The sequence below is a fragment of the Epinephelus lanceolatus genome, chromosome 22 (assembly GCF_041903045.1).
Source record: "Epinephelus lanceolatus isolate andai-2023 chromosome 22, ASM4190304v1, whole genome shotgun sequence".
Taxonomy (NCBI): domain Eukaryota; kingdom Metazoa; phylum Chordata; class Actinopteri; order Perciformes; family Serranidae; genus Epinephelus; species Epinephelus lanceolatus.
This window is the reverse complement of record NC_135755.1, coordinates 24573456-24600092: the sequence shown is the minus strand read 5'-3', so window position 1 is coordinate 24600092 and position 26637 is coordinate 24573456. Positions and strand designations below refer to the sequence as shown.

Here is a 26637-nt window from a genome sequence, read left to right as displayed (position 1 = left end):
TCTATGCTAGCTTAATGTGTATTGTAATGCTAAATGAACCAAATACAAATTTAAGATGACGTCCAGTGCAGGTGTTTTGTCGAATTCGCAGACAAACACAAGCCCGTGACGGCAAACTATGTTAATGAGTGCTTGAGCAACACTTCAGCAGCAACTTGCCGATTATGTGGCTGGTCACACTGCTGCATTGTTGCTTGTAGTGTGAACACAGCATGTATGTAACCAGCAAGCTGTTGTGTGTTGAGGCTTGACGTAGTTAGGTGCATGTGTATTCGGACGTAAAAAGAATAGATCGGCCCCATTGCCACAGATACCCGATCGAGCTATTTGAGCCAGTATTATCTGAATTAGATTGGTGCATCCCTGCTTTTAAGTGCATGCTGGGTAATGCTGCAGCACCTTACACATCCATAGGATAATCTGCAATATAAAATTAATGATTACTGGCAACTTTAGTGTCCTGACTTATGACTTAATTTTCGCATCAAGGCAATTTAATTAGTTTTATGATATGGGTTCGGCTGTTGACTGTTTTCCCACAATGCTCTGCTCTGTTGGAACATTCTTTGATATCCTGGGACTTTAAACATAACCTGCACAAATTAGCAATCATTTGTATTTATCACTGCATCTGCTTGGATTATTATCATTCTACAAATAAGCACAAACAATGCATTACTATGTGCTTTTAGATCAGTTCCAACTTCGTCACACCTCACTCCCCCAACATTACTCTGCACTTTGCCTCAGAAAATCTGAACAAAAAAGAGTTATGGCGCTAACATTGAAGAAGCAGCAGTATGTCTGGTAGGATGAGTCTTTCCAAGGAGTCCTTGATGAAATGGTGTCAGAGCTGAACATCATACAGGCCATATGTGGAGGCAGGCCTGGCATGAGTGGCCAACTGGAGGGTCCGTCTGTCTTTCTTCTTGTCCCAATGCGCGAGCGGGGGGGGGGGGGGGCGGCTCAAAAGCCTATTCTGGGCTTTAGTCCCTCCAAAACTCCACGTCCTCTGGGGTAGAACTGCCAGCACTTAATATAGACTACACAATACGAAACATATCTGTCGTTCCGATGGGAGATTATGACATGTAAAGCATACGGACATAAGCCATATGCCAGCCTGAGTCCATCTTGTTAATTACAGTAGACCTGAAAATAGATTGGAATATAACAGCAGTTGGCGTAAAACAGCAATGATTGTCAGTAGACTTATCCACAGTGGCTTAAGTAATTATCTGTAGATATTTAACAATGTTATGTCAACTAAGATTCAACCTTGAAAATCGTGGAAGGAGTGTGTGGACTGTATGGTAGCTGTGGCATCCATGCAGTGTGCAAGGCTGACACCAAGTGGTTATACTGAGGAAATGGCGTCTAACTGGTAAAGAAGAACCTTTTCACACACTTGTCAGCCAGTTGCTAAGCTGTAAGCCTGGACTCAGTGGGCAGATGTCACTACAATATTTATTGTGTAACTTATTGCATGCTTTGTTTGTATTGACTTTAAAGGAGGGCGCCTCTGTTCGCCCTTTTAGCTGTCATAGCAGATTATATCTCATGTTGACATCAAGTCAATTGTTGGTCTGTGCACATCCCTTGTATTATATGCTAACATGGTTAGACATGTAAAAAGTGTTGTTTTTGATTTACATGTTGTACCAGGCCAGGTTACAATAATATAATTGCATGTAATCATATAATTAGTGACGATAAAGCTGCTTTTTTCAGTACAGATTCATCTGTCAAGGAAATATTAACAATTGAGAGGCTGAAAATTGTGAAATTGAGCATTTTTCCTTTGACAAATACTTACAATGATGATTAAATTGTTGTTGATTGACTAATAATGCTAACTGACTAAATGCTGTAGCTGTAGCTGCCTTGTCCAATTCAGCAAGAGCAAAATGTCTTTACATAGTTTACTGCCTCTGTGAGTCTGTGGCAAAATGGAGTTAACAACATTTACGCAATGTTGAAGTGTTGATAAAACAACAGAATACAGGGGTGCAAATATAGACAGTGCAGGCAGGGCGGTTGCACTGAGGCCCCTGGGGTGAGGGGCCCATAGAGATGGTGGGCCCTCCATGAACATGTTGGGCAGAAAACAGACACTTGCAAGTAAATCAGATTGCCACCGTAGAAATATGCCTGTGTTTAAAGAAGAGCTCACATTAAATTAAAAATGGTGCCATTTGCTGTATGTGCCATTGAAAAGGCAAACCCATCTCCATCATGGTTTGTATTATGTGTGTTGCTTTTATGTAATGTCAAGTCTTTGTTTGTTCATGTGCCAGTTTAGGTACCTGTATGATATGACAAATATAAATGTTATGATTCCCCCTGATGTTGTTGGCACACATGTATTTAGGATTTCTTGTCAGTAGTAGATTTTTTTTCTCAAAGAAACTGCCTCTGTCCTCAATACTTAAAACAAAAGTAAATGGCAGGTAACTTTCCTGATCTTAAGTCCACATTAGTTACGCACTGGCAAAAAATTGCCCCTTGTTTGATGAGCTGAAAATGAGCATACCCCCAGAGAAAATGAAAGTGACCTTACAACGTAAACCTGCTGATAGACTATATTCCTTTGTATGCTTCACTGCCACAGTGACACGCATCCTTACACAGAAGGTGTCCCAAATCCCTCCAGGTGCTTGTATAGTCACCGGCGCAGTGTCTCTGTACACGCTGACCGATAAAGAACCACTGTTATCTTCAGATAGCAGGCGCTGCGGCTGAATAATTTATGGAGGCATTCCAACACATTGACTCAGAAAACGACACACACTCACAGAGGGCAGAAGTGGTAAAAGGTTTCAATGCGTGTCTCCTGAGGTGTGTGTGTGTGTGTGGGTTTGTGTCAGGTTTTGCTTGTTTGAAAGTGTGCTTCCTCAAAGATATGTGCCAGTGTCTATACTTTCTTGTAGCAGTATATGCTGTGTGTTGGACATCTCTTACTTTTTTATGTTTTTTTTGTCTGCTCTAAAACTGTCTGCTACAGTGGCCATAATGCCACAGTCAATTTAACAAGTGGAAGAGGGAGCAAGTCTGAGAGAGACCAGGGAAATGTGAACTGATGGACTGTCCTCACTATTCATTTTCATTATGCTGAGTCGCCTTCTCCCAAGAGCTTTGTCAATTACCTATTTAAGAAGTGCTGAACCCTTATTCGTGCAATAATTAATACTGGTGCATAATTGAAGTATGATAATGAACAAATGCTGTGATTGGCACATAATTGCATCAGTGAGATTGTTAGGTGGGTAACGCAGCCGTTTTTTCATTATCTTGCGTGACCTTTTGATTGGTCTTTGCAACTGAAGCTGTTGATAGTTGTAATTTGAATAAACCGGTTGCGTTCTGGGAGTGCAGGATTCCTTAGGTACAACCAGGCTGGGAAAGAAGCTTATTGTAGTGCAAAGGTACATCAAGAAACTATAGAGACCTTTTCTTCTGTAAATCTGACACTGATCTTGGCGTTCTCAAGGCCGGTATCAGACTACTATCAGATTACTCGGGCCATGGTTCAAGAAGTGATTGTATCGATTTCAGGTCAGCTTAAGTAAATAAAGGAACAACTACTGTTTCCGCAAGGACGCAGTTATGGCGCTCTCGTGTTTCAAAACGAGAAAGAAAATGGATCCGGGATATACTGATACATACTCTGACTTCACCAAGATTAGCCTACGTTTCCCATCTTTAAATACTGCATTGCAGTTTATTTAATCCAGTGGGCTGTTTCCCCTCATGCGTTCTGCTAATTTTAGCCATCACTTTGGAGGACAAGGTCACTGTGGGTGTGTGAGAAACTGGGAAAGGAAAGTGTGTGTGATGGAGGGAGATACAGAGACAGCCAGCCTCGATGCACATAGCTTAATGCGTATACTGTCCAGCCCTGCTGTGACTGCCAACTGACCGGCTAATGCCAAACCGTAGAGTTTCTGACCACCATGACATTGGAGCTGGGAAGGAGAGATGGCATCGAAAGCAGCGGTTCATTTCAAGCTATTGCAACAGTGAATAATGAGCACTCTGATTTATGGTTCAGACTTGTGGCAGCATCTTTTTATAGGGCTCTGCAGTGGCTGTAGCTATTGTGTGTGTGTGTGTGTGTGTGTGTGTGTGTGTGTGTGTGTTGAAAGTTTGACTGGGGCAGACTAGGATGAGGCAATAGTTTTTAAAGGTTTAGAAATCCTTAAATTAATGTTTCCCTTCTTTGTTTTGGAACACTTTATTTATGCATTTGTGCCTTTCTGTACAAAACAAAGCAAAACAGGCTGACGAGGCTCAAAAAGAGCTGTAATTGCGAACTCCCCATGCATAGTTCAACTGTAGCGTAAAGTCTGTTCATATACAGTGTATGCCAGTGACAATCCCCAGGTGTAGGAGTATACTACAAGGCAAAGACATAATGTGACTGATATATTACCGACAACACAAAATGTTTTCCTTCTATCTTGACATCACAAATCTAGAAAGGAAAACTAATATTGTTGGGTCCTCCATCCACTTCTCGTATCTCACCGTAGCTTCATATTCGACACACAGGAATTAAAACAGGCGGATTTCCAGGTAAAGTAGATTTCATTACAACCTCTTACAAAGATTAAATGAAGGCCTAATTAAAGTGTTAATTTCCAAAAGACTTTACATATAGCTCCTCTTTACTGCCACAGCCCTAAGCATTAACATTATACCTGAGTAGTAAAGGCAATTAATGAGCTCGACTTACTAATGTGGCGGAGAACATAAAAAATAAAGTAAAATAAAAAGGGGCTGAATTCATGTTATGTTGCTGATGCTGCTGGGCAGCAAGCTCCTTTGCTACGGGTAATGGCTTCTGTAATGGGCTATTGCGTTATCCTTGCAAGGTTTTATGGAAATGCAGGGCTTGGTTCAAATGAGCCTGTTGTCTTGAATGTGTGTCTTCCATCATTTTATACTGAGACAGCAGGGTTGTTAATATTCCTTAAGCTTTTCCAAAATCGCCTGCAACACTGAGACAAAAAGGCCAGAGTCACGGTATGCCTTAAAGGGACAGGGGGAGGTAAATGTATGGGAAGTTCTGGAGGGTACTTTGGTGTTTGACTGGTTCTGAATCTGACTGCATTGAACCTCTGTTAATTGAATACACTCAAATACCTATTTAATTTCATCATTATTTAATTACAAGTTTAGCATTTTGGCATGCTGGCACAGCATTTGAAGTGTTTATGCAGAAATCACACCAACCTGATGTTTAAATGGTAGAGTAAAGACTTCAGTTTTTTTTAGGAACATGATAGTCTTAAAGGATTATTGACGTTTAGTTCAAGTTGCATCTCATTTTCAGAAGTTTGTCCATTGTTTCTATTGGTTACGATGACATCAGACTCTTCAAAGTAATTAGTAATCACAAACATCTGGAAACACACCTAAAGTCAGAAACTCAGTCTTTTGGACAAATGGATGTGTTGCAAAGAAGCCAGCAATTTAGCAAAATTAGGACAATTAGATCCAAGTTGTACAAGAATTTTCTTAGTAGACCAATAGTCATCATTTAGGGCCATTAGTCGACGAGTCGTCCACATGTAAACAATATTAATTTAATCATTAAAATTAAATATTTTGGGCGGGGCAACACAATGGTTTGAGTTGAAGGTGTGAGAAAGAATAGTATCAGTAACATTGTTAACACTGTGCTACATTACAGAGAAATACAAAACCGTACTAATGAACCTTCATTAATATAGGCCTATATTATATCTACAAGTGCACGTCACACACTGAGCGAGCCGCCTGTTAATGACTAATGATTGTGCTAAGTGGCTAATGGGCATGTAGCTACTGACATGTTTCAGATGATACGTCATGTTTGTAGTCGACCAATGAAGATGAGTTTACATATCACCTTGGGTTCGTCCTTCACCTTCTCAAAATGATCCCACACTTTGGATTTCTTGCCCGACACGTTATTAACTAGTCTGTGGAATAATCGCAAGTACCAGGCCTGCAAATTAGGGGCTGTACACATGCTTTGTCTTTAACCGCCTGGAAAATGCAAGGACGATTGTTGGGCACTACTATTGTGCCTTTTCTGTGCCAGCTTTCAAGAGTGCGGCGGCAGGTTGTGTCTGTGGTTGCTAAGCAACCTTTACAAGCATGGTATAGCCTATTTACCTGAAATCTTGAGTGGAGAGCTGATGCTCTTCCAGACGCCGTTCATAAGTGTGTAGGCTTTTCATCCATGGGACAATATAAAGCTCTGGGTAGCCCTGCACTAAAATGATCAACTTTTCAGATTTTATCTGACTGAATATTTACAGAAGAAGGGAAAGATATCGTTGTCCTCGTCATCTTTCTCTGGGCTGCTCGCCTTCTGCATGGTGCTGTTTGACGGTGACACAGACTTTCAAAATAAAATCGTTTCCTCAAGATGGATCGATGTGTTCACTTTTCATTGATGATACTGGATTGTTGACCATTGAATCGATACATCAATCAGGATCAATGGATCATTACCCCTCTAGTATCCACAGAAACACTGCTTACCACAGAGCTTGAATTTGAGTAAAAAGTCTCTTAGGATGTCAGATATTTAATGTGTTTGCTGCTTTTAAAGGGCAGCTTATTTTGGTGCAGAATCACATGTAAATCTAAGTGCATTTTTTTTAAATGTGACCCAGACCAGGAACACATTGAAAAAGGACTTGGTAAAATGGAAATGACATGATAATGCTCTCAGTTATTCAGTAAAAGGTGAAGTTGTTTGTGTGCGGGGCTTCAGGCTGTGGCAGTGTCTTGGTTTACTTGTGTATGATGAAATAATGTATGCAATTTGAAGTTGTTTACAGCAGCATTTCTCTCATTTTTATTTTTTTTCATGCACAGCAGCCATCCAAATCAAAGCAATTATAATCTGAAGCTTTTATTACCCAAGAATAGAACTGTGGGATCTAAAGTGATTTCACAATGTATATCAGCAAATGGCCTCTGACTTAATCAATCGACGTCTCTAATAGAGAAACAATTAAGATCCACAAAAGCAGTAAAAATCTAAAAGTCCACACTCAATACTCTGCCCTCTTTTTTTACATTTGTTGCTGCCTCAGCTGTTTCTGTAAAATGCCATAAGCAAGCTTGCCTGCCAACAGTTGTATCTTCATTGCAGAATGGTTTTGAGAAGGACTATAATCATTATTGTGCTGTGCGTCTTGCTACTGCTGCCTCAAATTCCACTTCAAGCAAGCTTTCCAGTCTGTGCTGGCAACCTGGGACCACAACAACTCCACCAAACTTCTCCAAAACTTGCTGAGATGCCTATAGATTTCCTGCCCGACATGTTATTAACTAGCCTGTGTAATAACCGCAGGTACCAAATTATAGGCAGTACACATGCCGTGTCTTTAACTGCTTGGAAAACTCATGTTTTAGTATACAGACTGAATTTTCTGCATGTGTTACTCCACATGATGTTGCCTGATTTGGGGCGGTTTCCTCTTGGCTCTGTGCAAATTTAGGACTCCAGTGGAGAGTAATTTGATTTTTAATTTTTTATGTTGAGTGGATGGAAACATGACTCGTTTTGTTTCACATAACTAGAGTCTGACTGATACTGGATTTTTAGGCCAGATACTAATATTAGAGAGTAAAAAATGTAACTTCATTTCATTTCATATTTTTGCCATTGTGACAGTCAAGTATTTTTTTTATTGTCTACCACTCAGAAATTTTATCTGCCACTTTGAAATCTGTGATCTAAATGAAGGAATAATGTAGGGCTAGGAAGAATTTTCCTAGTCGACCAATAGTCAACCCTGTAATTTAGGGTCCGACCTACCTGAAATCCTGAGTGCAGAGCTGATCTTCTTCCAGGCACTGTTTTATAAGTGTGTAGGCCTATCGTCCATGGGACAGATATAAAGCTCTGGGTAGCCCTGCACTAAAGTGATCAACTTTTCCGTATTTATCAGACTGAATATTTACGGAAAAAAGGAAAGATATCTGTTGGCTGTGATTGGTTTGTAAAATGACTCCTGTCTGACTGCTGAGCGTGGCCTCTTTCTGTGTTTTGTCCTTTTTAAATTAAATTCCCACATGGTCCAGTCATATGTTTTGATTTATTTTGACATGGTGCAGCTCCTAATAGAGCTTCACTTTTTTCTGCTCCTCAGCAACCAGTGAAATCTTGCTGACCAGTGACCTTTCTGGTCGACTAACCTTTGGTTGACTATAAGGGGGCAGTCCAAGAATAATGTTTAATGGGGTTGGGCTGGTGTAGAATTTTTTAAGCCAGTTTGACATTAAGAGCTGGACCAGACTAGACCAGACTGAACTGGACCGGTATCCCAAATTCTACACACTTGACTCAGCAGCTGCTCCTGGGTGGAACATAATGACACCGTGTCCTAACAGCAAACAAGCATCCAACTATTACTACGTTGTATTGCCTTACATTGGAGCTCTCTGTCCACACTGAATACATTATATTATTCACTACTTTCAAGTCATATAAATTACGTAAAAATCAGCTGTGAGCTCCAGATCAGACTGGAGACTTAATGTCTTCTTATGTTTGTAACGTTACTTTTTAAACAGAAAACAGGCTTTATATTGTGATATTTACTGGAAATTACAAACATCAGCAAGTAGTCTAGCTTGTTGTTATTAGCCATGATCATTTACCTTACCTAAAACTTTTAGCTCTGTGGTAAACTCCCTCAAGCAAGCTGACACCCATGGTGTTTTTTTTGATGTTGTTGTTTTTTTTCAATGAAATAAGGAGGCGTCATGGAGATCTTTTCTCAATTCCTCATGAATCAGCTGTTCCTCGTCCATTGCTGCGCTTTCAACGAAAATGACAGGCAGTCTATGAGTAGAAACAGCCCAGCTCTAAGCTCTAAACAACCCACTGCAGCCAGTTAGGACACCTCTTTCGTCAGCTTCAAATCCAGAATGTTGCCATATCAGTACAGTTTTAATTTTCTTGAGAGACTCCACCATGTCTACTCTCATTACCATGAAGACATGAACTTTCTAGTAAACAAACACAGCATATCAGACGCTGTCGTCTTTGCTAGTCCATTTCTAAACAGTTTTCATGTTCATCACATTGTTATATTGCTTATTACTAATGCAAAACAAGTTGTATTTTGGTGACATCTCTCTGTCAGTAGAGGTTGCTAATGTGTGTCTTTTTATGCAGGGTTCGATGGCCCTGGGCCAATCAAAAAGTATGTCGGGCAAGTTGACTGACAGGTCACAGGCCCGCTAGGGCGGACACCGCTGCCATGCAGGTATATTTCTCTCCAACGTGAGTTCGCTGGCCAGTAAACTGGATGAACTTCAGCTACTGATGGTGAAAAATGGAGACTTTTCTACATCTGCAGTTTTGTGCTTCACGGAGAGGTGGCTGTGTGGATCGATACCGGACTCTGCGCTGCAGCTGGCAGGCTTCCAACTCTTTAGAGCGGATCGTAACACTGAACTCTCCAGCAAAACTAAAGGTGGAGGTATCTGTTTTTACACTAACAGTGGCTGGTGTAATGACGTGACAGTGATGCAGCAGCACTGCTCTCCTGATCTGGAATCTCTTTTCATCAACTGCAAACCTTTTTACTCCCCCCGTGAGTTTGCTTCATTCATTCTGGTCGGTGTTTACATCCCACCGCAGGCCAACGTGCAGGAGGTAGGCTACAGCGCACGCTCGCCAACCAGATAGTCTACTGTGTGTGGAGCGCACTCCTTAGGTATTGTCCTTGGCGACTTTAACAAAGGTAACCTCACACATGAACTCCCCAAATACAAACAGTTTATAAAATGTCCGACCAGAGAGAAGAATATCCTGGATCACTGTTACACAACTGTTAACAACGCCTATCACGCCGTCCCCCACGCTGCACTGGGCCACTCTGACCACAACACCGTCCACCTGATTCCCTCATACAGGCAGAAGTTAAAGCTCTGTAAACCTGTTGTGAGGTCATCTAAGAAGTGGATGAGTACACAGAGGCTGTGACATCATACATCAGCTTCTGTGAGGACTGCTGTATATACCATCACGCACTACAATGAGGTATAATGGAGTTAAATGAAATGAAGTTAAATTAAATGAAGTTTTACAGACATTTTCTCTCTCTCGCTCTCGTTCTCTCTCCCTCTCTCCTTCTCTCCCTCTCTCTCTCTCTCTCTCTCTCGCTCTCTCGCTCTCGCACTCGCTCTCTCTCTTTTTTACTTGGGGCAGTGAGAATATACAAAGGGACAGTAAAACTCTGAACTACTGGCCCGGGGGACCAGCGGGGAAAAAATGTTATGTTGAACACTGTTATGTGTGTTTTAATGTGTGTCTTCATCTGTCAGTCAAAACAAATAAGGTTCTGTGGGCTAAAGTGTTGTTATAAAGTGAAAGTTTCTTGTTGAATTGCATCATACCACACATCATACAACACAAATAATGCACGGATCTGAACTGACTTAGTGTTGCTCATATAAGTGTGCCACATCTTCCAACTATTGACACACTAATTTTGATGATTTCAGATGGTCATTTGGTGTCTTGTAACAGTACTATGCAGTCCTAAATGTCCGTAATATGTTTTTGCTAAGACTTCCCTTTCCCCTTTTAAAATCATTTTTCTTAGGATTTCCATCAGGACTCACAATATTGGACTTTTGTCAGAGAAAATAGAACAGACTTTATTTATCATAGACACAGAGTAAAAACAAATGTCAACAATCAATGACAGCACTCACATGAACATGCATATAATTGAATGCATGGGAAATCTCACTGGAGAGATTTCTGAGGCTGTTTGTTTCTGCATCTTGGATGTTTGTGCATCTTCAAGCAGCAGCAGTTGTTGGGTTCATCCTTGCAGATCCAAATAGAGATGAAGCTGGAAGATGTTGGGTCTGGCATGTTGGCAGCACGAGTTGTAATGGCCCTTATGAATGGTCCATTATTTACTGGTGTGATTTGTTTTTTCATAGATGCATTTTTCTTCTGCATCACCATTTCTGCCTCTTTGCTCAAAGTCTCCCTCATCTTCTGGAGGTCTGACTTTTCTTGAATGTAGGCTTTTCTCATGTTTTCCATGTCCTCCTTTTCCATTTCAAAGACTTTCCTCTCCTCACACATAGCGTCTTTGTCAGTGTGAAAAGCCTTTCTCCTCCTACATTTTTCCTTCAGTTCTTTATTGAAGGCTTTTCTTTCTTTTTCCAAGTTGGTTTTATCTAACTGGAAAGCATCTCTCATCTTCTGGATGTCTGCTTTTTCTTTGAGGGTAGGCCTTCCTCATCATAGACATCTCTTCCTTCTCAGTCTTGAAGTACTTCCTATCATCAGCCATAGCATCATTTTCGTAGATCTAGTCCCTCCTTTTGATGCGATGGATCTTGAGTTCTTTGTTGAAGGTTTCTGTTTCTTTTTCCAAGTTGGTTTTCTCCAACTGGAAAGCATCTCTCATCTTCTGGATGTCTGCTTTTTCTTTGAGGTAGGCCTTCCTCCTCATTGACATCTCTTCCTTCTCAATCTTGAAGGACTCCTTATTATCAGCCATATATCATCCTTTTCCACTTCAAAGGCCTTCCTTTCCATATGCTGAATCCTGAGTTGTTTGTTGAAGGTTTCTGTTTGTTTTTCCAAGTTGGTTTTCTCCAACTGGAAAGCATCTCTCATCTTCTGGATGTCTGTTTTTTCTTTGAGGTAGGCCTTCCTCATCATTGACATCTCTTCCTTCTCAATCTTGAAGGACTCCCTATCATCAGCCATAGCCTCATTTTTGTATATAAAGGCTCTCCTTTTGATACAATGCATCCTAAGTTGTTTGTCGAGGGTTTCGTTTTTTTGTTTCATGTTCTCTTTCTCCAACTGGAGGGCTTTTCTCATCTCAGTCATTTGAACACACTCTCTTTGAAAGGCCTCTGTCTCTGTGGTCAGTCTTTGCCTTTCCATCTCCAGAGCTGTCTTCATGTTGTTTATGTGTGCCTCTTGACACAAAAGTATTTTGGCTTCTGCCTTCATCTGTCCCTCCAGTATGTCTTTCTCCAGAGCGAGATCAAAAAATCTTGCTGCTCCATGCAACAGATCCATGTCATCTCTGCTGCTCTGGGTGGGATGTAAAGGCTCGCTCTGCATCACTGTGAGTGTCTCAGGCTGGAGGTGATCATGTTCTTTACCATCATTGGTAAGGAGACAGCTAGCCTTGTTTTACAGAGGAATCTTGTCAATTATTCACATTAACCTTTTCATTAATGTTCAAAATGTACTTATTTATTGTTAGATACACACCTACATGAATGAAACAACAAACAATACTTAACAGCACATAAACTACGATTTTCTTGAGCTCATTTTCAAGTTACCTACTTAGTCAACATATTTCCTGATGTTTTAGGTTTTGCTGTGGTATCATTTCAGTGTCTGTGTCAATATTTAAGTATTGTATCAAAGTCATAATTTTGGTGTCATGACGACACTAATTCAGACTAGGGATGCACCGAAATGAAAATTTGTGGCCGAAGCCGAATATTATTAAACGCTTGGCCGAATACTGAGTACCGAATACCGAATATCATTGTTTAGTTGTTCATTAGTTTTTGCAGATGAACCCCCTCCAGATTAGTCTTGTCACGGTATCAAAATTGGGACCCACTGTGCGATACCAATGAAAATATCATGGTTCTTAGTAGTATCACAATACCACAGCGAAAATGAGGCAGATGTGCCTTTTGTCATTTATGAAAAGATAAATCACTTTTCTATAATACATCAATGATATTTCAGTGGAATAAATTAATTATTGACTTATTCATACTTCAAAAACAGCATCAATAAGTGATTAACATAGGGGGGATCAAAATAAAATAAATAAATAAAATAAAAATCAACCAGCCACCCTCCTCCCCTGACAGTCCCTTCATAAGTAATGAACAGTCCCTAAAGTGCGGTGAGGTTTGTGGACCGTTACTGCCAGAAAGAGAGAAATGTGAAAGGCTCGTTTCTCCTCTTACACATCATATACCTGTGTTCGGCTGGCTCCGCTGTTCAGGTACTTCTGGGCAGTCGTGACAGCAAGAAGAGGATATTATTGGAACCGACTTCTCCGTCGCCCGGTAAGCCGATGGCCGCCGTATTTGACAGGAATACATTAACGTTACTGTCTGTGTCTGTGACCCCCGTTCAACCCACAATCGGTGGGATTCGCCTTTCGTTTCTGCTGCTGGTTGAAATCTGTAGGCTGCTCGCACAGCGTGCTGAATGATTTAAGCTTATTTTGCTCGCTCAGAACTATTTTCAGTCGCAAATGTGAGTGCCGTGATGGACGGATCGCCACAATACCGTCATTTTATTCCGCCCGTCACGGCACGCCGTTTGATTGCATTATCAAAACGCCACTATTATTCGGCCTTGCTTTTAACTTATTCCACCGAATACCGAATGTGTGTTTTTTTTTGCAATATTCGGCCGAATATATTCGGTTACCGAATATTCGGTGCATCCCTAATTCAGACAGTGCGAACAGCCAAGCACCAGGCAAGAAAAAGACAACATGGATATTTACTGATATTGTCTCAAAATTGATCGCAGACCCTGAATTGAATTGAATCTAATCAAAATTGAATCTTACAGTACATTTAGGCAAATAGGAAACAGTACTTACCACCAAAAAAAAGGTGGGTCCTGTGAAACATCCATCTGTGAAGTTTCAGAGTAATAATTGCAAGTGCAATGAGTATTTTGGTTCTCAGTGTCTCAGTGTGACCAATCCTCAACGATGTCTGTACTGAAATGATTGCTCTCACCACTCTTGGGGTATATTTCAAAATTCTGAGCTCAAAGCTGCAGTTGTGGTTCCAGCTCTAAGTTCTATGCATCATGAGGAGCTGTTGCCTTGGTTACATGAGTATAACAAACTCAAACAGTAGGGATGTCCCGATCCGATATTCGGATCGGTATCGGCCGCCGATATTAGCAAAAAACGGGCATCGGCATCAGATTGGACTGCATGGAAAAATGCAGATCCAAGAACTCCGATCCAGTTTTTCATGGAGTCCGCTCCAGGTTTTCCGGCCTGCCCAGCGCTCTGCGATTCAAGCAGTCCATTTCAGTGATCCGCTCCAGCTCTTACTATCAATCCACCAGGCCAGCATGCAGACGGCAGACACACAGGATAGGAAGAGTAGCGGTCAACTTAGTTAACTGACTATTTGTTTTCTGCTCTGGTTTTTTGAGAGTGATATTTTTATTTGGTTTACACTCTTACTGTTTAAGTAAAGAGCACTGATGGCATTGTTTTGGGCACAATTAGTGAAATTGGAGCCATGGATGGACTACAAAAACACTACTAAAATAACTGAAAAGGAAAGGCTGCATTGTTTGTTAAATGCCAACAAAGTCTTGTGGTGTTAATCTGTTTTTTATTTATTGGGGGACCAAAGCACAAGTGTGTGGAGTCTTGCTGCTATTTTAATTTCAATGTTAGACATTTTAAAGATTTCTTGTGTTGATTTATTTTCTATTTATTAAGGGACCAAAGCAGCCAAAGCAAACCAGCTATATTTTTTATTTAATGTTAATGTTCAAGTTTAAAGTTTGTTTATTTAACCCTGTGAACAATAAACAGGTCAGTTTCTCATACCAACTGTTGTGGATCATTCTAACTAACCCGATTATGTAGTTGTTCTTGTTAGAGTAATATCGCTTGATCAAACCTTTTCTAACATGACTGACAACAAAATAAGTGAATATGTATAATACGCGCTTGGATCGGATCGGTATCGGCCACAACTCAAGGCTGTAATATCGGTATCGGATCGGAAGTGAAAAAAGTGGATCGGGACATCCCTATCAAACAGTCAGTTGGAATTTAAATCAACTCAGACAAGTTTGATAAATGTTATGAGGGCCAAACATAGATATTTTATCATATATATGTATTTTAATATGGAATACTTATTTATATCATCATACACATGAGTTGTGTGTGTTTTTCTTAATATGATAAAATGCTCCAGTTTGATTCCCTTCATACACTCCTCACCACTTCAGCTATGTTTCATCAGCTTCAGTTGTGTGTGAATTTTAGCTGTACTTCAGCTTAATCCTGAAATAAATACGTTGACTGACAACAAGTTTTGAAATTTGTCTAAGATGAGCAAGCGCTGTCACTCTTTTCATAGCTGTCCAATCCCAGTGAAGGAGGGGCGGGACAATTTCTACAAAGGCCAACTGTCACATCCTACATGTTCATGTGCTGAACAGTAACATTTGAGGAGAAATTAATACTACTGGCCACACTGACAGGGGGGTCCATCCTTCTTGTCCCTGCATTGACTGACATTATAGGGGAGACATCACTGAAGGCTGTGTCTTGTCTCTCATTCTGCGCTGCTTGCCACAGTACTGTGAGTCAGACTGTGTTCTGCTGGAAATACAATATGATAACACTATTTCAAATTACCCAGGCATCTTTTGGTGAATTATATTCTGTAAAAAGGAAAGTTTTCACATCAGCGCATCTCAGACAACACATACACAGATACCGATATACCTGTGACAGGCCAATATCAGCTGATAAAATTGGCCAAACGATAAACTGGAAGGGAAATTTAGTATTGCCATATCTCCTCCATGATGAACTTAGTGTTTGGCATCAAACCTCTGACCTTGTCACTCCCTGAAACCATACACCAACTCTGGACCAATGATATAATTTAATATAAAATAACTCTAAATCCATTCCACATGAGCTGGCTGTCTGAATTGATTTCAGAATACATTACAGCAAATTGCTTCAGACATAATCAATAGGTGTCTGTATTAGAGGAACAATGAAGATTTAAGTGTGCAAGGAATCCACAAGCTCAGTCGTACGTCTCATGCGCAAACCACACAGCACCTAAAAGTCTACATTCAGCAGCTAATGTGTGTGGATTGTATTTCCGTAATATTTCATAGATTGACTTGAGCAGGACAGATTATCGTAACTGAGTGTGATTGGTTCAGAAGACTAATCCACCTACACCCCCAACAACATTCAGCAGCAACAACTTAGGGCCAGCACACCAAGCTATAGACACAACACATTAGCAAACTATTTATACATCCAGCATGGAGTAACATAAGAATTAAATGGGAGTTGTGATTAATCGAAGTGCATATTCACTCTCTTTCTAGCTGTGATCTTGTCTTTAGCAACTCATGAGAAAACTATCTGGATCTTTAGTTGCTAAACGCTCTGCCATGTGCACCAGCAAGTCACTAACTCTGTCTGTCTGCTATTGAGTGCTGCATTAATGGTGTTTATGGGGTTGATCATAGATTTGCTGGAAACGGCTGCATCTGGAAAAGACACTGGGAAGTAATTGTTCCAAAAAAGCAAAATCACTGGTCATACAACCAAAACAGTGAGCTGATATGAGGGGAACTGCAGCGTTGGGTGATAATTCATTGTGAATATGTTACTACAAGTGATCCCTTTCACATACAGTACAGGCCAAAAGTTTGGACACACCTTCTCATTCAATGCGTTTTCTTTATTTTCATGACTATTTACATTGTAGATTCTCACTGAAGGCATCAAAACTATGAATGAACACATGTGGAGTTATGTACTTAACAAAAAAAGGTGAAATAACTGAAAACATGTTTTATATTCTAGTTTCTTCAAAATAGCCACCCTTTGCTCTGATTACTGCTTTGCACACTCTTGGCATTCTCTCGATGAGCTTCAAGAGGTAGTCACCTGAAATGGTTTCCACTTCACAGGTGTGCCTTATCAGGGTTAATTAGTGGAATTTCTTGCTTTATCAATGGGGTTGGGACAATCAGTTGTGTTGTGCAGAAGTCAGGTTAATACACAGCCAACAACTGTTAAAATTCATATTATGGCAAGAACCAATCAGCTAACTAAAGAAAAACGAGTGGCCATCATTACTTTAAGAAATGAAGGTCTGTCAGTCCGGAAAATTGCAAAAACTTTAAATGTGTCCCCAAGTGGAGTCGCAAAAACCATCAAGCGCTACAACGAAACTGGCACACATGAGGACCGACCCAGGAAAGGAAGACCAAGAGTCACCTCTGCTTCTGAGGATAAGTTCATCCGAGTCACCAGCCTCAGAAATCGCAAGTTAACAGCAGCTCAGATCAGAGACCAGATGAATGCCACACAGAGTTCTAGCAGCAGACCCATCTCTAGAACAACTGTTAAGAGGAGACTGCGCCAATCAGGCCTTCATGGTCAAATAGCTGCTAGGAAACCACTGCTAAGGAGAGGCAACAAGCAGAAGAGATTTGTTTGGGCCAAGAAACACAAGGAATGGACATTAGACCAGTGGAAATCTGTGCTTTGGTCTGATGAGTCCAAATTTGAGATCTTTGGTTCCAACCGCCGTGTCTTTGTGAGACGCAGAAAAGGTGAACGGATGGATTCCACATGCCTGGTTCCCACTGTGAAGCATGGAGGAGGAGGTGTGATGGTGTGGGGGTGTTTTGCTGGTGACACTGTTGGGGATTTATTCAAAATTGAAGGCACACTGAACCAGCATGGCTACCACAGCATCCTGCAGCGACATGCCATCCCATCCGGTTTGCGTTTAGTTGGACGATCATTTATTTTTCAACAGGACAATGACCCCAAACACACCTCCAGGCTGTGTAAGGGCTATTTGACCAAGAAGGAGAGTGATGGAAACACCTCTGGGAACTCCTTCAAGACTGTTGGAAAACCATTTCAGGTGACTACCTCTTGAAGCTCATCGAGAGAATGCCAAGAGTGTGCAAAGCAGTAATCAGAGCAAAGGGTGGCTATTTTGAAGAAACTAGAATATAAAACATGTTTTCAGTTATTTCACCTTTTTTTGTTAAGTACATAACTCCACATGTGTTCATTCATAGTTTTGATGCCTTCAGTGAGAATCTACAATGTAAATAGTCATGAAAATAAAGAAAACGCATTGAATGAGAAGGTGTGTCCAAACTTTTGGCCTGTACTGTACATGGAGTCATTCAACTCTTAAAAGCCCCAGTCTTGGAGTTAACTCGTGCTTGAATAAGGTGGTCTTGACTATCAATAAGCAGCAACTTCTGTAATATAAATAATTCAATATATTGAGGACAAAGCGTTCAAGCCGTCTCCCTCAGGGTGTGGACATAGCTCAGGATGTGCTCACCTAACAAGTGTTAACACAGGATGAATATATCATACCGTAACACTGCGACCAATCTGTTCACTCGTCTTAATCGGGCTTGTGTCTCGGCCCTGCTGGGAAAGGATGGCTCTATTCCCAGCTCTCTGTCCTGCCCCCCGCCCCCCCCCCCCCCAGGTTTCTCAGGTACAGTACAGTATATGCTTTGCTCATCTCAGGGGAAGCAATTAGATTTAGCTTTGCTGTCTCCCCTTAAGCATGGCCATCTATCACCGCACTGCAATTAATGTTATGTGCATTTAAACGTAAGCTTAAGCCAATTTGGCAGAAGACCAGGGACGAGTTATTTGCATAAGATGTATGTAAATTTATGACACTTACTGTATGCCATAGCATAAATAAAAGAATTGCTTAAAGCAGCGCTGACAAAAATTCCACTGCCAATGTATCCTGGAAGACATCACCACTGTGGTAATAAATTCAGGGCAGTAAAGTCTTAGCTATAATGGCTGTGCTGTGGTATGCATCATCTTCAACCACCTAAGGACAGAGTTTTGAAAGGGGTGCAGAAAATGCTTAGACATGCTCTTCAGGTAGACTGATTTGCGACATCATTTTTATCTGTAATAACATTTTAAGTATCTGACATGATTAAATGTCTTTAGCGCACAGAGATCAGAGGGAAGGGTCAGGTACAGAACAATGTTACTGGGAGTTTTAGTGATATTTCTGATTCACAGACATCCCAGCAGAGTGTGTGCATTACGGGTGGGAATCTTTGGGCACCTCACGATTCGATAATGATTACGATTCAGGGGCTACGATTCGATTATAAAACGATTATTGATGCATCTTTAATTTATGTATATTGATGCACTTTTTCACAACACACATTTCTTTTTGTCTCGCTGAATAAGCATTCAACACTTGCAATTTTTAAAAACAGTGCATTTGTAATAAGAAACAGTTGAATTCATTTCCATTATATTTTATTAAACATATAAATGGAAATGCGTGCAAACTGGAAAGTTACAACTTCGTTGTATGGAACCAAAGGTAACAACAGGTATCTTAAATCACAAGATAAAATGCGTAGTTAGAGTAACAAATGATTCGGTGGCGACAGACGTGCACGCATCACATGTAACTGCGATCCTACCTGCCTTCAACAGTGCGGCCATGACTTCTGTTTTGGTTTGGTTGTAGAGTGTCGGTGAAATAGCGTCGGGATGGGATGGTGTATCTGGGCTCCAGTGTATGCAGCAGTCCTCGAAATCCCTGATTTTCCACGACAGAATAAGGACGCAAATCCTTGGCAATAAATGCCGCGATGGCCTTCGTAATTCGCTTGGCCTTTTCAGATGAGGGTGGCAGCTTTCTAATTGCTTCCTCGATTGTTCTCTGGTCGGTAGCGCCACTAGTTGCCGCAGCAACAACAGCCTGCTGTCTCCCTGACTCCTCCGTCAGGTGGAATCGAGTTACATGGCTTCTCATGTTTGTTGTGTTGCCAAAATATTTTATTTTAGCACGACACAGCTTACATATAACGTGGCTCTTGTCCAGTTTGCTTCCGCCGTCAACGTTGTAGAAGGGGCTGTTAAATTAGAAGGAGCTGTTTGGATCTCACGGCGAGGTGGGTGGCGGTCAGCCATGTTTGTTTTCCTCTGTGCGCGTGTTGGCGTGTCTGCTCCAGGTACGCATCCCAAAGTGTCCCGGAGATGACATGTACCGCGCTTCTTAGTTCCGCATTATTTAGAACCTTCTGTATTACTCTAATTAACAGATTTAAATAATCGAAGTTTGGACATTTGTGAATCGATTCAGATTCGTCCACATCAGAATTGCATTGCATCTAAGATTAGGAAATTTCCCCCACCCCTAGTGTGCATGCTGCACTTTAACTTTGAACACATCTGTTGGTTTCTAAATGTTGCCATCCTGGAACCTGTTGAGGCAGTGATTAGGGATGAGCAACACAAGCAAAAACACTATTCGAAAATCGTGGCAACTATTCGACAGTTTTTTGAATAATCGCCCTCCGGAGCCACGCACACAGAGATCCATTCATCTTTAAAGGCCCGAACATACTCGGGCGGAACGGACTACACGGCGGTCCGCGCGGACTCAAAGCGGACGTCCGCAAGCCCTGTGCGCGCACACCGGTGACTGCTCGGCATGTATTTTTCACATCGCAGGGATTTTTCACGGACATTTTTACAGGAAACTACAACGCGGAAGTGCGCTCGACTATGAAAGCCCGAATGACTGCAGACATTCCTCACGGAGTAGTAGTCTCTGCATGTTTCTCCTGTTTAGAGCATCAAACTAGCTGGTAGCCCATCTCACACCGCTGTAGCAATCCTAGACTGCCCTCGTACGGTTAGGAGCTGAACTGCATGTCAAATATAGGGGGAGAAATAAGACGGCGAATAGTAACAGTCGCATTAAAAAATCGATTTTTCAAAAATAAAACGACTATTCGAAAATCGTGACCCATCCCTAGCAGTGATGATCTTCTTCTTAGATTTCCCCTCCTCTTGCTGTACTATGAAGCTGTCTTGTTGCTTTTTGGAAGAATTGAATTAGAACTGGGGTGTGTTTTATTCACTTTTCTTTTTACTGACGACATATCTCATTTTGTCTTCTTTAGAAACTGATTTATACTGTAGCTGCCAAGGTGTTGTAAAAACAGTTGGTCACAAGATTTATGGTGAACACATGGCAGCTGCTAATTCTTCCTGAGAGCTGAGAATCATTTTTAGACATAAAATACTTGTTACAACTTATTAAGTCACTGCCACCAGTTAGTTAAAACTGCTCCGGAATGGCCCCAGGAATGTGACAGAGCCAAAGGCTTCCACCTGGCCTCCTTATTACCCAGATCCCAATCTGATCAAGCCTCTGTGGGATGTGCCAGCACTCTAGAGGTCCTGTGTCCATGCTTAGAGAGGTCAGAGCCAAGTCCGATCTGAGGTGGGGTCCTGTAGAGGCATGGACACAGGACCTCTGGGACCGTCTTGTGGTGTCTGGCACCAGGGCGTAGGTGGCAGATCCTTTGAGTCCTATGGGTTGTGAGATGGGGTTTCGGCATGCCCCACAAATGCTCGATCAGATTGGGATCTGAAGGCCAGGTGGATGCCTTTTAGCTCTTTGTCATGTTCCTCAGGCCATTCCCGAGCAAATTTTTTGCAGTGTGGCATAGGGCCACATGACAAAATGTTCATAGCACGGTTTTAAGAAAAAATCATATTTCACGGTATTTTGCTCAGGTTCGGCCAACTTGACATGCTGCTGTGTTGTGCTATGGTCTATTCAAGTGCCAGAATTTGTTATTTACCTGACAACGCCTGAACACAACACACACTCCGCTCCATTCATTTGGGCTCCACTGACTGCGTACGGAAGCGACACGTAGAGAAGCCAGCGGGGTTGTTTACCGCTTGCCAAGGGAGAGGCTGCATGTAGGCTGCATGAAATGTTAAAGCATTTTCCACCTAAGTTCAGTGTTTCCCATTAATTAACGAAACTATGGCGGCCCGCCATAGTTTCTAAATAAAAGATTTAGGCTGCCTAAGTATTGACTTCTCATGATATAAATAATATCTCGAACGCCATAGCGTTTTGTGCCGATGTGCTCAGGCTGTCAGATCCAGCACTCGACAGTGCGAGCATTTCACTCGACTAAAAATACGTGTGTGCGAACTGTAAAAAATATTTAGGGGCACATGTGCGCATAAAAAAAATCAGCCGAAGCAGCCTATATTTTTGTCAATAAAAAAATATGATAATCTAACCGCAAATGTTGGAGGAACTCCAGCCGCCTTCCCTCTTCTCTCTTCCCCGTGTGACACACACTGTCGGCACAATGAATATAAGTCCCACTGTTGGCTGGGTGGAAATAAGTCAAAGGGCTCTAGTTTCCTGGCGCAGCGCAGGGTGGCGAACCCCGCGCAGAGCTAGTTTTGAGCAGCGCAACCCGAGGCGCGCTCAGTTTGGTAGTTTGGCAGACTGAGGTGCGCTGAGATGGGTGTGGTGGCGCAGCAGGGGGAGGTGTCGACAGATCCAGCTTGACGCAGTGACAATTTCGTGCCAAAAGGCTTCGCCAAAGGTGCGCTAAAAGCTCGCCATCTGAAACCAGGTCTACTGTCAGCGCAGGGGGAGCGCAGCCGGTGTAAGCCAAAGTTTGGCTGACCGGCAGACAGTGCGCACACGTCACCAAAACCTCACAGGCAAGTTTCCAGAATATCAGCCACATTAACGATGCAATAAATAGCCACAAAACCACTATTCAATGCAACTATCTGCAATCAGCACATAAATGTATCTCTATATCGACTGTCCCGTCACATCTGATGTCAGATCAAAGGGGATTGGCACCATTTGGCACCGTTTGGCACGCGTAATGGAAACCCAAACTGATTTGATTAACACAGATGCAAACTAATGAGTTCACATCCCTCTCAGCCAACCACAAACAGCCACAGCATCAGATAGGGAGTATATATTCAGCATCTGTCATCTTAGAAAAGTCAAAAGAAAAGAAACAGAGTGAGACTGCGAGAGAGAAAGAGAGAGCGCACGCGCGCACGAGAGAAACGCATCATTGATTTACAATTGTGGTGACCTCCTCCTAGGCTACCTTTGCATCATCATCACCAAAACATTAGTTTCCTCCTGGGAGAAGTTTGGCCGTCTGACGCTGCTGCTCTCTTCTGCCATGGCGAATTGAGTAAACGCTCATTACGTCTTCGCGCGGCGCATTTAAGGGCGAGGAGAGGGGCTCATTTGATTGGTGTGATGTGTGTAAAACCCACTCCACGCCTTCTCTCCTCCCTCTTTCTGACTTGCGCAGGTAGGAGGGATGGAGGTGGGACAGACGAGTAGCTGCGCCAGCGCACACGGTGTGCCAAACTTGCAAAATCCGCCTGGCCACACCCAGTTGGCGAAGCGCAGGTGCGCCCCCGTCTCGCCCGGTCTGTGAAACTAGAGCCCAAAGTGTGGAGAAGAGGGACCGGGAAAAGCGGCGGACCTCCGGGGAAGCCTGCTCCGTTCTCCCTGCAGTTAGGGACCGTTCGCCACGGTACTGCTGCTGGGCAGGGTGGAAATAAGTCCTGCAGAGTTACAGAGGACCTGGAGAATATTTTAGGATAGTAATAACATTATATAAGATAATCATATTACAAAGATAATATAAGATAATAACATTAAAGACAAAATTAAATTGTAAATTGGATGATGTCCCCCCCCAAATAGTTTCCCAAAATCCTGTGGGAAACACTGAAGTTATTACATATATTTGAGCTATCTACAAGTTTACTCTACTGTTTGTCATCTACTCGCTTTCAAATGTCCGCCACGGACATTTACACAATGTCACGGATAAACATGGGTAAATGCATGAAAAAGAATCATCACATATCACCTCTGATAATGGTTTATTCATTTAAAAACACATTGTGCTCGTTTAGCACACTATTTCATGTAGTTTTTATCTGCTGGCGGATCGCGTAGGGGAGCGTAGCACGACAAAAATAGAAGAGCCGCGTAAAATAGAGAGTTGTCGCGCCGCTCCCGTTGCCGGTGGAGCCGCTGTAATTGATTAACCGAGGGGGCGAGCTGCTACGGGACTCGTGCTGCAGACGTGTTGCGCCGCTGACGTGCCCGGTGGAGCCTGGCCGTAACTGTCTCGGACTCGGGACGGGTCGTCTTCGGTCAGGAAAATGTGGTCCAAGCCGTGCTCTAGTGTGCTTACCTGTGTGTGTGTGTGTGTGTGTGTGTGTGTGTGTGTGTGTGTGTGTGTGTGTGTGTGCGCGCGCGCGCATCGGGGTGAAACGCCGCCGTGCGTGATACAGAGGGCAGAGGAGAATTGTAAACAGCGGTGCGCCGCTGCTAGTTGCATATAGGGGAAACACTGCTCTTTTGGTATGAGTTCTTCTGGGTCATCGTGTACAGTTGCTTTGCTTTCAGGACTCTCTCCAGCAGCCATTCTCGCCTCTAAACTTTTCTATGCTCTCACTCTCACCCGCTCAAGCGTGCCTGTGGTGAGCAGCGGTGAAATGGGTCCCCACTGAAACACTTTCCTGCCGTGCACGTTCCGGACGTTGTTTGGGCTATTCACCGGTATTGCGGTAAATGAAAAATTCATATCATAACGAAAATAAATACCGGTTTTCGGTACAAACCGGTATACCGCCCAGCCCTAGTGTGGCATGGTGCGTTGTGCCTCTGGTGGGGCCACTGCTATCCAGGGGTGCTGTTACCATGAGAGGGTGTACTTAGTCTGTGTTGGTGTTTGGGTCAAGTAGCATCCACATGCATTGCATTTTAACAAGATGATCATTGTGATTTACTTCTTCACCTGTCAGTGGTTTTTATGTTGTGGCCCCTTTTATGTAGGAAAAGCCTCAGGTTTCACTGAAACGTCAATACAAGCAGTCATACAAAGAACAGATCAAAACAGTCTAAAATTCTGATCCAAGTCAGGAATTATGTGATCAACGAATGAATGAACAATACTGTGAATCTTACTAGACACTCAGCGTCAGCTTTTTGTGCCTGACTGTTTTTTATACTTGACTGTTTTTAATACTTGTCAGAATAGACACATTTTAGCTGGTACCAAAAAAGCACTGAGGTTTAATACCAGCCCTTTTCCCTCCAGAGTAGTTTTACAACCTTTTGAGGATGCTGATAAATTGCAACTATAGATTTTTCTGATTGTGAGACAGATCAGTTGCAGGGAGTGGGCATGTAAAGTGTGTGTGTGTGTTGAAGGCTTTCATGCGTTTTAAGAGGCTCAAGGAGGACGATCAAAGGGATCCACTGTGAATGCTGAGCCACCAGCATCTCTGACCTGACTGCCTCCTCTTTGACTGATACTTGAATAAAAACACACATGGACCTCTAAGTAGAAGCCAAAGCCATAGTGTCTTCCAGCAATTCTCTCTCTCACCCATTCACTCTCTCTGTGCTTCACAGAGCGGTCCTCGCTCTCCTCCTCCTCATCCTCCTCCTCCTCCCCCTCCTCCTCCCACCCCCCTTTCACACTCTGTTGATCAGCTCAGGAAAGGGAAAGTGCTCGCGTGAAACCTGAGGATCACTTGCAGACTGAGGAAGCAGAGAGAGCGTGCACATCGTGCTTTATCCTGCAAGGTAAGATGATGCTCAGAGGGACAATTGATAGTGTTAGCGCTCGCACTGGACATCAATTTTTGTGCATTGAAGGATATAAATTTGCGATTTGAGAGCAAACCAAAAGCCCTCCAGTCACAGCAGCTGATGATCTGTTGATGTTTGGAACTTTTGCTCTTGAAATGGGACCTTCAGGGGGAGTGTAATCATAGTTCTGAAGGAAGTAGGGTATCGCTAGGTCATGTTTCATTAAGTAATGCCATCAAATTTTGTTTGTTTTACTCAGGGATGATTATCTGAAACAATCAGGATATTTACTGGTTTAATTGGTGTGAGTCAGCAAAGGATCATTGCACACCAGTTTGCATTAAAACAGTCAACTTGGTATATTTGCTCTTACCATCACTAGTCCTGGAATAGCTGGAAGAGTTGCTCTGCTTCTTGAAACAGCTAAGGATGCATAAGACAAGGATTTTCCGGCTCCAAAAGGGCACGCTGAAATGTCTTGCATTTCATTATGCCCATGCATAACTGGGGGCAAAAAAACCACACCAAATTAGCATATGTTCTCAGGTGTATTGCCTGAACTTGACAGTTTGTTTCCGTGGCTGTAGCTATTTGTGTGTTAATGTTTACCAAAGGCCATGAAGGCTAATAATAATCACCTCAACATTCACATCCCTTTGAGAAGTACCCACATAATTAAGCCTGTTTCTGTATAGAATTTACTTCAGCGTAGCAAATAATGACACACTATATTTAAAAATAGAGAGATTCCAGCCATGTGTTCACCAGCCAAGAGGACCCGGTGGAGGGAGGACCTGCAGCATTTCCGTAAAGACCACGGCTTCTCCAAGAAAGTCCTGCTCAACTGCTGCCTGGTGCGACGCATCATCACCTGGGCCTCCCCAAACCCAAAAGGTACAAAAAAATGCACAGATTTGTGGCTATAGATACCAGCTACGCACAGCTTAGGTGGTGGAATGTGATTTGATTGCCTCTCATTTATAGGATTGGTTGTCAACTTTGTGTTCTAGCCAGAGTCTCAGTATTTGTTAGATGAACAAGAAGAAGATGAAAATGAATTGATTTGTCTGGTGAATACAGTGACTTTTGAAAAAGGAAAAGTAGGGTACCTTGACATTCAGAGTGAAGGACGAATGAATGATTTTTGCATGGAACAGAAGTGGCATTTTAGTGGGCATGGAAGCAGAATTAACTGTTGTTTTGTGCTTGAAACTAATCTGTGAAATTTTAGATTTACTGTATTGTTTGCAGCAAAAAAAAGGGTGTTTTAAGGGCTGTGTGTTTCCTTTTGCCCAGGTAGTAGAGATGATAAAACCAACCTGAGTAAAATATCAGAGGCAAGCAAAATTT

General features: G+C 42.3%; 1 protein-coding gene across 4 annotated transcripts in view; it reads left to right on the top strand.

Moving 5' to 3' along the window:
- The window catches only part of kcnip4a (potassium voltage-gated channel interacting protein 4a), a 178861-nt gene that overhangs the window by 5756 nt on the left and 146468 nt on the right, over nucleotides 1–26637 (top strand). Inside the window, exons 1-2 of one of the 4 annotated variants that reach the window (XM_033651752.2) lie at nucleotides 25137–25281; nucleotides 26030–26181. The exons of the other annotated variants lie outside the window; for them this stretch is intronic. Of the exons in view, the coding sequence (XP_033507643.1) occupies nucleotides 26043–26181 (139 nt within the window). The 5' untranslated portion in view covers nucleotides 25137–25281; nucleotides 26030–26042. Of the gene's footprint in view, nucleotides 1–25136; nucleotides 25282–26029; nucleotides 26182–26637 lie in introns of those variants that run through there. 4 annotated transcript variants of the gene reach the window in all.